Below are 17,424 nucleotides of genomic sequence, written 5' to 3' on the forward strand. Positions count from 1 at the left end.
AATCGGGATAAGCGTGAGAGACATTTAGCCTACTTCAGAATTCCAAAAGTGAGGAGAAATGACGGTAGACAGAAGCGAGAACTGAAGGGACAACAATATCCAGAGTGCTTGGCAAACATTGGCCGTTTGCTCACTGCATTTCATCAACCAAGGCATTATTTGTGTTTTTTCTTGATTCCTTTGGCATCTAAAAATTTTCAGAAGTGATAAATCTGGCTGTAAAATTTTAAAATCGCCCATGGTTCTCAAGCGGGTTTTTACATACAAAATGAAAACGCATCGGAAGCAAAATTTACAGCCAGATTTATCACTTCTGAGACTTTTTAGATACCAAAGGAATCAAGAGAAACCACAAATAATGCCTTACTGTTGATGCAATGCAGTGAGCAAACAGTGAGCAAACAGGATAATTCCCAATATTTCCAATTCCGATATCTGCACGGCCAATGTTCGCCAAGCACTTTAGCTGTTTGTGTCCCTTCTTCAGATTGGTGATCAGTCGGAAGAAGGGTTCCGACCCGAAACATCACCTATCCAGGTTCTTCAGGGAAATTGCCTGACCTGCTGTTTGTTATGTTAAGTTACTCCAACATTTTGTGTCTTTCCTTAATAAAATTTTCCTGCAACTTTTATTTCTGCAGGCTTCTCAAACACAGACCCAGATTGAACAGCAACTCTCAATTCCATTACATATATTGACAAGCTCTGAAAAAAAGACTCAAATCCTTGTTAGCTCCACTAGTCCAAAATCCATTTGTTTCTCTGACTCCAGGCTCATGTGCACAACCTCACCCATTCCAGTCATTTTTATAGAACTACGCATCTTCAGAAACCTCATCAAACATCCCTCCTTTTCTGAACATTGAGTCATAGAGAGTCATAGAGTAATACAGTATGGAAACAGGCCATTCGGCCCAACTCGCCCACACCGGCCAACAATGTCCCAGCTACCTTAGTCCCACTTGCCTCCGCTTGGTCCATAACCCTCCAAACCTGTTCTATCCATGTGCCTGTCCAACTGTTTCCTAAATGATGGGATAGTCCCAGGCTCAATTACATCCTCTGGTGGCTTGTTCCATACACCCACCACCCTCTGTGTGAAAAAGTTACCCCTGAGGCCTGAGGACTTCGGGTGCCACGGTCTCCGGGGAGGAAGTGACCGCTCTAGACATTCCAAGCCGCTGAGGAGTGTTCACCCGACGCCGGAGTTCCATCTTCCCGGCAAGAGGGCCTGAAAACATCGGACTGGCTCCGGAGGCCACAAATAGGCCCCGACCTCGGGTGATCACAGAGGTAGAGGACTGAACTTTCTAATGCCTTTCCCCACAGTGGAAATTTTTGATTCTGTTGTGGGGGGACGTTCATGTTGAATTCTATAATGTGTTGTGTCATTTTTCTATTTTAATTTTTCTATGGACGTACGGAAATGTAATTATTTATTTTATGTAAAGCACTTTGGTTTCAACGTGAGTTGGTTTAAACGTGCTATATAAATAAAATTTACTTACTTACTTACTCTGATTCCTATTAAATCTTTTCCCTTTCATCTTGAACCTATGTCCTCTGGACCTCGATTCCCCTATTCTGGGTAAAAGACTGTGCATCTACCCAATCTATTCCTCTCATGATTTTGTATACTTCTATAAGATCTCCCCTCATCCTCCTACGCTCCATGGAATGGAGTAGACCCAGTCTACTCAACCTCCCCCTATACCTCACACCCTCTAGTCCTGGCAACATCCTCGTAAATCTTTTCTGAACCCATTCAAGCTTGACAATATCTTTCCTATAACATGGTGCCCAGAACTGAACACAATATTCTAAATGTAGTCTCACCAACGTCTGAAAAAGCTACTTTCTTAACTACTAAACCAGGTTCGCTTCTTAATAAACAGACACCACACAAACTGTTTGGTAGACCAGTTCAAAACTTTACTTAACATCGGCCGATGGAAGGGAGGGAGAACTCCAGTCAAGTGACCATTACAGACACTTGACCGTCCTCCGTCCACCTCACTGAACAACAGAATTACATTGCCTTAAATAGGGTTTTTTTTGTCCCCCATTTCACAGACATTAGTCATGGTCAGAGGTACAGGAAAAGGTTTCCACAGAATGCATCACATCAAAGGCCTTTTGTTTACATAGTACAAGATAACATTGGCCATTTGGTTTACGACATTTTATCTTCACAGAGATCACCCTAGCTCTTTCGCTGCTTCCTCGCTGTCATTTGGTCCCTCATAAACATTGGCGATTTGGTTTATGGCATCTTACTTCACAGTTATGACTAGCTGTTTCTCTCTTCCTTTCTCACCTCCTCCCCCATAACATTGGCCACTTTGTTTACGGCATCTTACTTCAAAGAGATCTAGCTCTTCTCTGCTTGTCACTTGGGAGACAATGTTATGGTATTTATTATCTCACACACCGCAACCTAAGGCAAGCCTAATTTGACAATAAATATAAGCTGTAAGCTAACCCAGAAACCTATTTTAATATCTTCTTATATTTTAACTAAAATTCAGCTTCATCATTCCATCCTTTTATCAAATTTTTGATAACAACTACAGTCCTTGCTGAGTACATACGAAAGACCATAAGCATCTCATCAGACAAATTAATAGTACACTAGTAACACAATCATTTCATAGTGGACAATCGTTCCACAAGTCCCTCCAAACATTTTAAATGGCCACCAACCTCCCCCAAACGTGACATTAAGATACTACCATAGGACAGGAAAAGGATCATAAAAATTGCTCAGCCTTTATTCGGCTTCGCTTGGAATTCCCCGTGTGCTGGTGTAACTGGTTCATGCTTCTTTTGTGTGGCACTGCATTTACAACATAACAATGCCCTGTCACAAATATACTGTTTCCTAAAAATACACCAGTGCCTTCGTGGTGGCAAAAACAGGTAGATTTAACTGGCCTTTGCAGACCTCTTACTGTCTGTAGTCAGGGTATCTTTGCTGCGCTTGTCATATTTGACTTCAATCTTGTTTAAAAGGAGGTGTGTACCATCCTTTAAATGTGGGTTAGTCCACAAGCTTGCCAGTCTGAAGAAAGTTCAGTCCATGTGGGCTGGGCCACCCCAGAATAAAGGGAGCATCAATAGCCCATCGTCCTTGTTTCCACAAACTGTTCACAGTCAATCAAATGTATCCAGCGACGATGATCTTCAATCTTTACAGCAGTTCATGTTGTTAGCAACACTTGGTTGTTCTTTTCAATACAGTCTCAATTTCTTCTTGTCCCAGCACCATCATCGTATAGCTTTTATGGCCTTGGTCACTGGTTTCCAGCAAAAACTCCTCCAACCTGGGAATGTAGATCTGGCAAGACATGGGTTAATTGCCGACCATACATAATTAGTTAATTGCCCAGGGCCTGTAGGTGGCTTCCCCCCCACTCTCCAGGGGGTGAACACCGCAGCTTTTCCTGTATCAATAAAAAGTTGTAAATCTTGTTCCCAGCTGAGTTTCTCCAGCACTTTTGTCTTCCTTTGATCCTTCAGTATCTCAGTTCCTTCTTAACACTTCCCTGTGAATTTATTCTTTAATCCAATTATATTCGAAGAGGCTCTCCCCACCTAAATATTCAATTCTCCAAATATGTTCTCTTCCCCAATCTACTTTATCTTCTCACCTTTTATCCCTCATTGTGAGTTCCCTCAAACCCCCTTTGGTAAGTCATAAGACAATTTTTCATCTACCTAATTTCCCTCACACAGCACATGCTACAACATCTTTTTGTTTGCTTGAAAACAGTAATCTTGCTTCATTTGCATTTTAAAAGACAACCTCTGTTATCATATCAAAACAATCTTTCCTAAAAGAACTCACTCAGAATCAGTAATCAATAATACATTTTCTTTTTCTCTGTAATTTTGACATTTCCAATCTCATTTAACACTTTAATCGGGATGAGTCTTTTTTAAACTTGGTTCAAAAGATTTATAATCAACCAACACATTTTATCATTCGAGTATAGCTCCGCCCCCCATTCATGCCCGTTTCTTCACGGAGCACACCATAAACTGTCCATTTGCATTTTAAAGGACAAACTTCTTAAAGCGACACACAACTTTGCTCATTGCTTCGAATTTCACACATTCCACATAAAAAACATTGTTTTACAAGCAGTACATATACAAAAACATTGTTTTACCAGCAGTATATAATATTTCATCTTCAAAGACGTCTCTTTGTAATTTACTTTCCCTTTTTCTGACAAGACTTCTGCTTACCAAAATCCTGGTTACCTAACCCTAATTGGACATTGATCCAGATCATGATTAGTCACACTCCTTGACTTTTCAGTCTCCCTACCTTATCCTCATTTCTCCATCAAATTTTCCTTCATCCCCAATTTGTTTATAACATAGTTGCCTGTCAGAAAAAGGATTTACCTCCGGGGTAATTTTGTTTTGCAATCCCCATTGACTCTTTCCACCATCCCAGATGCCTGTGGGTGGTGTACACAGTGAATTGCTGTTGAATATTACAATGTGCACATATTTCCTTATTAATAGTGGTTAAAATGAGGACCATTGTCTGAGCTTATGACATTAGGTAGGCCAAACCTGGGAATAACTTCTCTTAACAACAATGTTACCATAGTTTCAGCAGTATTATTAGTGGTTGGTAGAGCTTCACTCCACCTGCTAAATAAATCTAAAATCACTAAGCAATATTTATAACACTGGGCCCTTGGCATTTCAATAAAATCAATCTGTATGCATTCAAACGATCGTGATGGCATTGGCGTCATCGCTGAAGGTATCTTAATTAATTTGCCTGGATTATTTCGTTGGCAAATTTTACATTCAGAGGCCTGCCACCACGTTTCCTTTGTTATCCTATCATTCCCTCCTTACCAGCATGGGTAAGACGGGTAAAAATGTAGTGTACACCAACTTGTCCAAGCGGGGTGTGCTGAATCAATGGCACAGCCCTCTTGTTTCCATAGTTATTATTATATATGAGAGGCGTCCCTCTGTAATGTACATACCTCCTTCATGTTTGGCAGGACCATTCTATTTGCTAGCATCTGTTTACGTGCTGTCACTACGCATTTGGATGTACAGGCTGCATTGTTTGGATACACTATCGGCAACTCATTGCCTTTTGCTATAGGGTCCCCAGCATCAGTGTGTGCAGTACATTTAACAATGACCAGCTGTTATGCCTTAAGCAAATTACGCACAGAAAGGCATTCCCGTGCTCCCAATCCTGGGGAGCTTTGTAAGGTCAGAACTTCAAGGTTTAGGGATGTTACTGACGGAACTGTCCCAGGTAAAGATGCCATTGCTACTGGTAGGGCATAGGGAGGTGGACATCTCCCAAGATTATCTAACTCCTCATCTTCATTACCAAATAGGGTCGTCGTGCCAGACATGAAGTCTCCTCCAGAGGATTTGCCAGTACTGGGTTTATTTTTTACTAACCATCACCTGTTTCTCACCTCCTGTTTGTCTTTTAATTATTTTCTCTTGTTCCTCTGCCCACTGGCATTCCAGTTGCAATATGTTCCATCCTTTCCGAGTGCTATCCTTGTTTCTTAACTCTATCCCCTTCTTACATACAGCATCCATCCAACTTCAAACTCTATACTCTCCTCATGCTTCTTCACTGCTTCTGCTTCCCATGTTTTAATTCCTTTCTTCCATTCCTTTCCTGCCTTCCTTTCCCATATAATTGTCTCTACATTCCATGTTCCCCCTACTGGCCAGGCTTCATCCCCTAACCGTTTGGTCAACTTGTAACTTAACATTCTAAATTTCTTATTATACTTAGGATTCAAATAACACATATGTTGGATTGTTATCCAGAGCATTCCCCATAGATAGATAGAAAGAGAGAGAAAACAGACTTCTTAATTCCGAATCGTTCCAAATATATCAACCAGGCCGACCCGCTACTCGAGACCCCAGTTTCTCAATTTGGCTGACTTTTTAACTCTTTAATATACGACCCAAGTGTCTCAACGAAGCAGACCCGCTAACCGGGACCCCTGTTTCTCAACCTGGCAGACTTCTTAAATCTTTAATATACAACGCCACTTATTTCTGAATCCGACAACTCTGCGGATGTCTCAATAAGCCAGACGCACACCTTAACCCCCATTCAACCCGACAAATCACGGATGTCTCAACGAGGCCGATGAGCCCTTAGTAGAGAGAGAGAAAAAAAAAGAAAACAAAGAGAGATAGACAGAGAAACCGCTCAAGTCCTTCTTAAAAATATACACAATTCCTTCTTAAAAATACATACACAATTCTGTCTTAAAAATACATACACAATCCCTTCTTAAAAAAAAACCATATAAAGCCCAACTGGTCTTACCTTTGTCTGTTTCTAAGAACCTCGGCAGGGAACCAATTCAATGTCTGACGAAGGATCACAGACGTTCCCGGGAGTTTCTAGGGAGTCGGACTTACAAGGGGGCCGATAGAGCTCAGTTATCTCCCTTCCAATCCCGGCAACCTCTGCAACCTCTTGCACAGTCAGCTGTTGATGTGGTCCCAGCGAGGCCTGCATAACTACGCCAATGAAAAAGCTACTTTCTTAACTACTAAACCAGGTTCGCTTCTTAATAAACAGACACCACACAAACTGTTTGGTAGACCAGTTCAAAACTTTACTTAACATCGGCCGATGGAATGGAGGGAGAACTCCAGTCAAGTGACCATTACAGACACTTGACCGTCCTCCGTCCACCTCACTGAACAACAGAATTACATTGCCTTAAATAGGGTTTTTTTTGTCCCCCATTTCACAGGCATTAGTCATGGTCAGAGGTACAGGAAAAGGTTTCCACAGAATGCATCACATCAAAGGCCTTTTGTTTACATAGTACAAGATAACATTGGCCATTTGGTTTACGACATTTTATCTTCACAGAGATCACCCTAGCTCTTTCGCTGCTTCCTCGCTGTCATTTGGTCCCTCATAAACATTGGCCATTTGGTTTATGGCATCTTACTTCACAGATATGACTAGCTGTTTCTCTCTTCCTTTCTCGCCTCCTCCCCCATAACATTGGCCACTTTGTTTATGGCATCTTACTTCAAAGAGATCTAGCTCTTCTCTGCTTGTCACTTGGGAGACAATGTTATGGTATTTATTATCTCACACACCGCAACCTAAGGCAAGCCTAATTTGACAATAAATATAAGCTGTAAGCTAACCCAGAAACCTATTTTAATATCTTCTTATATTTTAACTAAAATTCAGCTTCATCACGTCTTGTACTACAACACGACCTCCCAACTTCTATACTCAATACTTTGACTGATGAAGGCCAAAGTGCCAAAAGCCTTTTTGACCACCTTATCTATCTATATTACTAAAAGTCTGATCTTGACCACTTCCTGTTGTTCTGTATATTGATTTTAGAAAAAACGCTGCCACTTACGGCTGTGATTTTTGGCCATCTTACTCAGAGTCCCCCTCCGCTGCGCAGGACAAGAGGATTTTCCCCATCGATAATAAATAAAAGAGTTATTAGTGTTTAAAAAATGTTGAGATTCTCTCTCCCGCACCCCTTCCGGAGGACTATAAAACCCAGAAATGCTGAGTGTCTCAGTCAGTCTCTGCAAGATGGGGGAGCGAGAGGGTCACGTCTCTCAGTCTGAGCTGTGACACTGAACACATGTCCACTAAACTGAGTGGTTTTACTGACCTGTCAGTGCCCTTAATGTGATTTGAAAATATAGTTTGGAAATGCTAAAGCTGTGCTGCCTTTGGTTTGGAAATGCTAAGGCTGTGTTGCCTTTGGTTTGGATATGCTAAAGCTGTGTTGCCTTTGGTTTGGAAATGCTAAAGCTGTGTTGTCTTTTGGTTTGGAAATGCTAAAGCTGTGTTGCCTAATTAAAGTTGCCTTGCCTTCTCTATAATTAAAAGTCTAATCTTGACCACTTCCTGTTTGCGCTTTAAATTGATTTTCGAAAAAAAGCTACCACGTACAACTGTGATTTTTGGCCATCTTACTCAGTCCCCCTCTGCTCATCGGCTGCTGAGGATTTTTCCCATAGATGAAAAATAAAAGGGTTATAAGTGTTTAAAAAATGTTGAGATTCTCTCTCCTGTCAATCATGTCATGAAGGCCACACCCCTTCTGGTGGGAGGGGGAGGGGCTATAAAACCCAGAAGTGTGGGCGTGACTCAGTCTCTGCAAGATGGAGGAGGGAGAGGTCACGACATGCTGTCTTTAGTGGCTTTGTACCCTGCTTGAAATGGTATGAAACTACACTTGAATTTGGTGAGTCAACTGCCAGCCCACCAGCCGTGAGTGAGTGAGCTGCCAGCACAACAGGCTTGAGTGACTGAGCTGCCAGCCCAAGAATCCATTCGGCCCACAATGTCTGTGCTAGCTCTCTGGAAACCAGTCCCTTCAGTCCACAACACCCATACTAGCGCTCCTGAAAGCCCCCCCCCCTCCCCCCCAACTGGCCACCAATATTGGAATTGGTGGAGAGGTGGAATATTGCGTTGGGGGACCCGACGTGTCCCACTTAGTCTAGTAAAACATATAAAACTGATGGACATGTAAATATTCAGTTGGTCTAGTCCACCTGGGTTTTATAGCCACTGGCTTGGCATCTGTTTTCTTTATAGCTCACAGAAGCATTTTGCTTCTCCAAATAATGAAATGCTGAACAAATACATCAAACTTAATTGAACTACATGTCAGATACTCTTTGAAAGCAAGATTCAAATTCCAAATAGCCACTTCTATTGCACAGGAAAGACAATATAAGGCTGAGATCTTGGAATTTACCCAAATTAAACACAGACTACAAAGAAGTGAACTGACCAAGGTTCGTACGGTGCAAGGATTCAGGTAACAGTCAAACACTGAAAACCTGCAACTAAAACAAAATCCTTTGTCCTGATCCTTTCCCTTCTTCTGTGCAGAGAATTTGGCAGTTTAAATAAAACACCCTGCAAAATAAATCAATTGCACTGTTCAACACTCACACTGCACTAATCTTAGAACTCCGACAGGTTATCAAATCAAATATAACAGAAACTTTGATAGCTGACACAAGTCAATGATTAGTTGGAATTCCTAGTTAAAGTAGGAAAATCTCCACAAAATTGTTTTACTAGTGATCCAATCCTTAAAGCTGAGTTTTTTTACCTGAAGGAACTGAATGCTTAGAATGGGGTTTCAGAACAAAGCCATAAAAAATATACAGGTTCCAATTGCAACAGCAATTCAGCAAACATGAACTTTCTTGAACCACCATCAAATAAAAATATTCCACTCATGCAATTGAACTTTGGAACTTGTTGGTAATCTGACAGGATGCTATTGTAAAATCTTCCCTCTACTACAACAAAATTCTGTAGGATAAAAAAGATATTTAAACATCCCAGCAGTAACCCGATGAAAATATAGCTTCAAGATCTAAAATGGTAACCAAAATAGGGATGAAATAAGTCAGCTTCGCAGTCAAGAACCAAATCCCGGATCAGGACTGCTTCACATAATACCTACTGAAATCATTCAATTCATTGCAACTTTACATCGTTAGCCCGCACTTGGATGTATTCTGTGCAGTTCTGGTCAACACATAATAGGAAGGATGCAATTGCGCTGGAGATAGTACAGAGGAGACTAGGATGTTGCTTGGATGGGATGACTTTCATTATGGGGAGGGATTAGATAGGCTAGGTTTGTTTCCTGGATCGGAGGCAGCTAAGGGGTGAGGCATAGCAGATTATGAAAGACATAATTAAGATGAAAAGAGCGCAGAGAAGGTTTACGAGAGTGTTGTCAGGATTTGATGGCCTGCGATAGGGAGAGGTTGGGCAGGCTAGAATTATATTTCTTGGCGTATAGAAGAATTACTAAATCACAAAAAAACAGTCAAACTAACAAGAGATATTCAGCAGAGATAAAGAGGAAGAAAAATACATATATGAAAAATTATCTGTCAATTAATTATCCTTCTTTAAAAAAACACTAGTGACTGATACACCTTGGCCCCTGCCAGTATGGAAGGCCTAGGTGTGAACATCCAACTATTAAAAGGCCAAACAGCTAAAAATCAAACAAGGACTAAACTGTTAAGTACAGAACAGAAACCAGAAATGTGAATTTTAACAGTTTCCAAATATCTACTTAAAATGTATTCTTCTTGCTCCCCTTTAACGTTCCTCTCATTTTCATCCCCTTTCCCATTAAAACCACCAAATCATCTGAATACCTATTAATTCTTCATTGATTTTTCCATTTTTGATCTTCCCTTCTCTGGTTTGTTAATCCCTGTTTGCTTCACTCCATTAATAGCAAATCCAGATAGTAGAGACATTTGCATATGTATGATAAAATAATTAATGAAAATTTATGAATGACAGCTCATAAAGGCTCAATAAACAGCCACCTCCTGTTTTCAGCATCTCATTTATTCTGTTGCAACAGAGTGGAATCCTTTTTTTTAAAGATTCATTGAACCAAATGTGTTAATTTCAAGGGTCAGCACAAACTGAACAAGAAGCTACTGCTCTCTCACATTGAGAACTTAATATGCAGATCATGCGTTCTGATTTTCTGTACCTTCTGTATCTGGAGTGAATGTTTGAGCCAAAGCAACCAATTAACCATATTTTGTCCCTAACAAGATTGCATATAGTTAATATAATATTCATTGTCTAATATCAGTAATTTACCTCCACTACAATTAACATTTGATAATATTTTCAAATCAAGAACATACATTAACATTTGATGGATCATAAAGCCATTAAATTGCATAGAAACTTATGGCTTGAATTTTCTACAAGGCTTTCATCAACCACTGAAAGTTCAATAATATTCAAAGAATAATCAAAATATCAATTGGATGCGATCCCTTTAAGGAATTATCAGAACGAGAGTGAATGCATGACCAGCATCTCGTAATGTCAAAAATTACATTTAAAAAGTTTCTACACATCTGTTTTCATTGATAGTGGTGTGAAATACAATAAAACACATTGATCTGATTCCTGACTGCTATTATAAATTAAATCCAATTAATATCTAGCGGGTACCTTTTAGCCCAAAGCTCTTACCAACAATAACATCCACATGACACAATAACATCTGAAGAAGGGTCTCGACCTGAAACGTCACCGATTCCTTCTCTCCAGAGAAGTTGCCTGTCCTGCTGATTTACTCCAGCATTTTATGTCTACCTTTGATTTAAACCAGCATCTGCAGTTCGTTCCTACACATAACATCCATATTCCAAGTTAAACAGTTTCTGTATTCTTCCTAAGGGGTTGGACAGGGGTTCTTAAGGGGTTGGACTAGCTAGATGCAGGAAGATTATTCCCGATGTTGGGGAAGTCCAGAAGGGGTCACTGTTTAAGGATAAGGGGGAAGTCTTTTAGGACCGAGATGAGAAAAACATTTTCCACACAGAGAGTGGTGTTCTCTGGAATTCTCTGCCACAGAAGGTAATTGAGGCCAGTTCATTGGCTATATTTAAGAGGGAGTTAGATGTGGCCCTTGTGGCTAAGGGGATCAGGGGGTATGGAGAGGTACGGGATACTGAGTTGGATGATCAGCCATGATCGTATTGAATGGCGGTGCAGGCTCGAAGGGCCGAATGGCCTACTCCTGCACCTAATTTCTATGTTTCCAGTTCACAATTGCGTTTTTCATTGGTATTACTTGCTATATCTTAACTGGATTTTCTCAATTTTTATGATTAATCTTTTATTCCAATTTCTCATATTAGACACCAGAATTTAAAAGAAACAAGAATATTGTACAGTTCTACCATGAACCTACTATTTTCAGAATTACCCTTATACGGTACTGCAAACATTACAAGTTCAAACTTTACCTCTTATATGTTCTCAGAAGACACTGATAAAATACATTTGACTCCCATCATAGAAGTCCTCAGGAGTAATAATTGGGCAGGCGGGCGGGCAGGACTACATTACATTTCTGAATTGGGACAAAGCTAACTTTGAAGGTATTAGACAGGAACGCACTCAAGTTGATTGGAGTAGGTCGTTTGCAGGCAAAGGAACACCAGGAAAATGGAATGCTTTTAAAAGTGTGATGACTAGAGTTCAGAGCATGCATGTTCCTGTTAGAGTGAAGGACAAGGCAGGTGGGTGTAAATAAACTTGGATGAGGACAGAAATTGAGGCTCCAGTCAGGATGGAGAAAGAGGCATGGGACAGATATAATCAGCTGGGATCAAGTGTATCCCTGGAGGAGTTTTATGAATTGAGGAGCATATTTAAGATGGGGAAATAATGAGGGCAAAAATGGGGCAGGATATAACTCTGGCAGAGAATATAGAGGAAAATCCAAAGAGATTTTTCTTTAGTATATTAAGGAAAAGAGGGAAACAAGAGAATGCCCCACAAAAACCACATTCTCTGTGTGGAGCCACAGGAAATGGGCAAGATCCTCAATGAGTATTTCTCCTATGTTTTTTCTGCAGAGAAAGACATGAAGACTGAGGAACTTGGGACAGTGAATGGAAGTGACATGAGGACAGTCAGTATTATAGTTGCAGAGGTGCTGTATGTCCTAAGGTGTGTGAAAGTAGACACATTTCCTGTGCTTGATCAGATATAACCGAGGACACAGTGGAAAGCTAGAGAAGACATTGCAGGTGGCCTGGCATAGATATATGAATTATCATTAAATACGCGCGAGGTGCTGGAAAACTAATGACATGTCTCTATTTAAGAAGGGCTGCAAGGAAAAGCCAGGGAACTATAAACCAGTAAGCCTAACTCGGACTGGCGACATGTGATTAATGGTGTGTCACGTCGCAGCGGCCTCTGCAGTCCGTTTGTCTTTTTGTTATTTTTTGTCCCGTTTTAATGTAGTTTTTATTATTTTTTTGATGGGGTATGTGTGTGTGTGTGTGTGTGTGTGTGTGTGTGTGTGGGGGGGGTGAAACTTTTAAAATCTTTCCCCTGCACGGAGAACCCGACCTTTTCCCTGTCGGGTCTCCGTTGTCGTTGGGGCTGCAACGTGGAGCGGCCTCCAGCAGGAACGTTCTGGGGCTCCAGTCACGGAGCTGCGGACCTACTCACCATCATGGAGCTGGCCGAGTCCGGAGCGGGTGGAGCTGTGGTGGCGCGCTGCTGTGACCCGACCCCCGGAGATTCGGAGGCTTACCGCAGGTCTGGCAGACAGTAATATCGGGAGCCCGCGGGTCCCTGGTGGGAGACCGCTTTTCGGGGCTTCTGCAACGGCGACTTCTCCCGCCTGAGTAGCGGGGTCGAGGATGACCTGGAGCGGGGCCTTACATCATCGCCCGGCGTGGCTTCAACGGCTGCGGGACTTTGCTAGAGCCCGCCGGGGGCTCCAACAACAAGACCCGGAGTATGGCCTTGCATCGCCCGGCGTGGCTTTAATTGCCGCGGGACAATTGCCATCGCCCGCCGGGGGCTTTGACTCTGACATCGGGAGGGGAATGGGGAGTGCAGGGGAGAGATACGTTTTTTTGCCTTCCATCACAGCTAGGAGATGCGCTGTGATGGATGTCTGTGTAAATTGTGTTGTGTCTTGGGTCTTTTTTTTCATGTGTGTATGACTGCAGAAACAACATTTCATTTGAGCCTCTATGAGGTTCAAGTGACAAATAAATTGTATTGTGTATTGTGTGTATTGTGTGTGCCTCAGGAACCGTGCTGAGCCCATTGCTGTTTGTGGTTTATCTCAATGATTTGGATGAGAATGTACAAGACAGGATTAGTAAATTTGCAGATGACATTAAAATGGATGGTATTGTAGATAGCGAATATGGCTACCAAAGATTACATCAGAATCAGTTGGGCAAGTGGGTTGAGGAATGGTTAATGGAGTTTAATAAAGATAAGTGCAATGTGGTGCATTTTGGGAAGTCAAACCAGGGCAGGATCTTCACAGTGAATGCCAGGAATCTGGGGAGTGTTGTAGAACAGAGGGATCTAGGAGAGCAGGTGCATAGTTCCTTGAAAGGGCATCACAGGTAGATAGGGTTATCAAGAAGGTTTTTGGGACAATGGCCTTCATCAGGCAGGGTATTGAGTATAGAGGTTACGACGTTATGTTACAGTTGTTCAAGCCTTTTGGAGTACTTATTGTATTCAGTTTTGGTCACTTTACTTCAAGAATGATGTTGTTAAGCTTAAAATAATGCAGAGATCTACGAGGATGTCTTGGAGCCTGTGCACCAAGTCTTGGATGCCTGAATTATAGGAAGAAGTTTGGTAGGCTAAGACTTTATTCCTTGGTGCACAGGGGGATGATGGTGATCTTATGAAGTGTATAAGATCATGAGGGGTATAGATAGAATAGATGTACAGAATCTTTAAACCAGAAAAGGGGAATCAACAACCAAAGGACAGAGGTCATAAGGAATATGAGTAAAATGAGCCCATTCAGCCCATCAAGTCTACTCCGCATTCAATCATGGCTGATCTATATCTCCCTCCTAACTCATGTCCAGTCTCATTCTTCTAAACCCCAGCGAGTACAGGCTAAGTGCCGACAAACGTTCATCATAGAAATATCATGGGTTAACCTACTCATTCCTGGAGGTTTAAAGTGAGAGGGGAAAGATTTAAAAATAATCTGAGAGGCAACTTTTTCCCACATAGGTCATATGGTCATGTGATAGTAGAATTAGGCCATTCGGCTTATCAAGTCTACTCCATCATTCAATCATGGCTGATGGAGCTCTCCTAACCCCATTCTCCTGCCTTCTCCCCATAACCTCTGGCATCTCTAGTAATCAAGAATCGATCTATCTCTGCCTTAAAAATATCCACTGGCTTGGCTTCCACAGCCTTCTGTGGCACAGAATTCCACAAATCCACCACCCACTGACTAAAGAAATTTCTTCTCATATCCTTCCTAAAAGAACCTCCTTTAATTCTGAAAGAATGACCTTTAATTCTGAGGGTGGTGGGTATATGGAATGAGATGTCAAACGAACTAGTTGAGGCCAATACTATAACAATATTTAAAGGACACTTGGACAGGGATAGTTTAGAGGGATATGGGCCAAATGCAGGCAGATGGGACTAGTGTAGATGAGGGAACTTGATCGGTATAAGCAAGTTGGCCCAAAGAGCCAATCTACTCCTTTCTCACCAGAGTATGATAATGATCATACCCTGGTGAGAAAGATAATATGTATGAGAGAATTCACTATCACAAAACAGTTATGTTGCTATTACAGAAATACTTGGAAAAATCAGTTTGAAACAACCATTTAAAAAAAAGGAACAAGTAGCTTTACAATTTATAATTGTGCGACAATTTTGGCATAGAACTCAGTAGTTCATAAAAAATCAATTACAATTCTTTGATCTTAAAATAAAATCTTTCATTGACACTATCACTATAAAACTTTAAACAGAAAAGGTTGTAAACAATTGTGTAACTTAAGTTAAAACTTAATCAAACATGAATGCAGGGTCATCAACCTGAAACATTAACTTTAGCTTCATTCTCCACAAATGTTTGTATTGCAAGCATTTTACTACCTTAGTTTGAATGTATAAACTTACTTCTGTTTCTCTTTGTATATTGTTTGCTGAATTGCAAATAAGGTTAGTATTTTCTATTCAATCTTTCATTTATCAATGGCCTTTGGCAGAGATCTGGAAACTCATCTTTAATCGCATACCTTTAATACCAGCATAACAATCTGCAAACTTGAAAAATCCATAAGCCTTTGCATTATAAAATCATAGCCAGTCCTATTCCAGTGGACTAGTCAAATCAAAATATAAAACAATATTCTCTTGTTCATCAGAATGTTGCTAACCCAACGAACTACAAGACAGAAAGAATATCTACATATATTTTGAACAGAATATACATAGTTGTGCCTCAATACAAACGGAACAAAATTATTTTAAAGGGGTTCCACTGCAATCACAACTGCCTGTATTCCATATTTAGCCTAAACAGTTAGTCAGAGCAGAAATGGTTACTAGTCCAGAAGAACGACAAGGATCGATCCAAGCAATGGAAGGGGAGAGGGGGGGGGGGGCAGATATTCTGCAGTTCTCCATTACTAAGCGACCCCTGGCGGTTGTATTTATTTTTTATGTATGTCAGGCTCAATGGTGAACCTGAAACTGTCAATAAAGCTGAAGATAGACACAAAAAGCTGGAATAACTCAGCAGGACAGGCAGCATCTCTGGAGAGGAGGAATGGTGACGTTTCGGGTCGAGACCCTTCTTCAGACAATAAAGTGCCGTCAATCACTTAGGCATGATCATTCAAAGAATTGTGACATTCCATTGACATTTAAAATGGTAACACCGTTCAACACTCCCATTTTCAGGATAAACAGAAAAGATGGTGAACGGAAAATAATATATGTTGAGGCTCTATAATTTTACATATTAGCACATGCGATTTCAGAATCAATGACAGTCTCATATAGCTTTCGTCTGAATGAGAAAACAGCCATCAACAACAGCAGGTTGATATACAAATGGCAGGCAGATCAACATATTAACAGTGATCAAAACAGTACTAGGGGCAATTTTAGGACACCTCGTCGTTTGAGTATCTTTCTGAGAAAGTATAAACATAGGGGGCAACGGTTCTCTTCTTCCGCCGGAAATGTACGGACTCAGTACTGATGTAAACATTAGGGATACAGACGGTACCGGACACCAGGGTCAGCAACTTGCCGACCACAGTTAAGTAGACGGCGGTGCACACACCGTGACAGCAAACGGTAGACGCTGAGAGCCGAGGTTATCCGCCGAGGGGGGCATGTCAACAGTACCACGGGCCAGGAGCTCGGTCCTCCTCCGCACCGGTTTCCACTCCCCCTCCCCGGCTGCGGCCTAAAAGCCTCCCGTTTGTCAAATCCTGCCTTCTCACAAACACGCGCGGTTCTCGCCTAAAGGGGCCTGCGCCGGATGCGGGGCCTGAGCAGAAGGCGGGGAGCCTGGCCTTCAAGCTCGCTTTGACGGCCCCTGGGATCGCACAGTACCTGGGTGAGGGAGAGCAGCGCCGCCATCTTCGCCGCGGAACAGCAGCCGCGCACCCACCGACCGACCGACGGACGGACGGCCCACCAGCGGGCGCGCACACGCGCGTGCGCGAGGTAAACACACCCACCCGCGCCGGCGAGAGCGGAAGGCGCGCGCACGCCGGAGCGGGGTGGTGCGCGCGCGCTCTCCAGGTGCGAGGAGAGGCTGCGCGGCACTCCGATGGCGCTATAGGAACTTTGCTGCTGATGGCTCTCCGCCCGGAGTAAACCCTCGCCCTCCGAGGCGGTGCATGGACCTCCCGCGTCCCGAACCAAAGATCATGATCTTTGCCCCCGAAGTGTCAGGGATTAACACTCCCTCTCCTGACCTACCTCGGACCAAAGATCTTATAGCGGGTTTAAGAAGGAACTGCAGATGCTGGAAAATCGAAGGTACACAAAAA

The 17,424-nt window shown here is 42.1% G+C and overlaps 1 protein-coding gene across 8 annotated transcripts in view; it reads right to left on the bottom strand.

The window, feature by feature from the left end:
• The window catches only part of eps15l1 (epidermal growth factor receptor pathway substrate 15 like 1), a 249,606-nt gene extending 232,422 nt beyond the window's left edge, over nt 1-17,184 (bottom strand). For 3 of the 8 annotated variants that reach the window (XM_033046720.1, XM_033046719.1, XM_033046724.1), the window contains exon 1: nt 16,982-17,102. In XM_033046720.1, coding sequence (XP_032902611.1) covers nt 16,982-17,008 — 27 coding nt within the window. In that variant the 5' untranslated portion in view covers nt 17,009-17,102. Of the gene's footprint in view, nt 1-16,981 lie in introns of all 8 variants that reach the window. The other 5 variants (XM_033046718.1, XM_033046717.1, XM_033046723.1 and 2 more) reach the window with 4 other exon arrangements.
• Nucleotides 17,185-17,424: the final 240 nt, after the last annotated feature.

The sequence above is a fragment of the Amblyraja radiata genome, chromosome 29, assembly GCF_010909765.2.
Source record: "Amblyraja radiata isolate CabotCenter1 chromosome 29, sAmbRad1.1.pri, whole genome shotgun sequence".
Classification (NCBI taxonomy): domain Eukaryota; kingdom Metazoa; phylum Chordata; class Chondrichthyes; order Rajiformes; family Rajidae; genus Amblyraja; species Amblyraja radiata.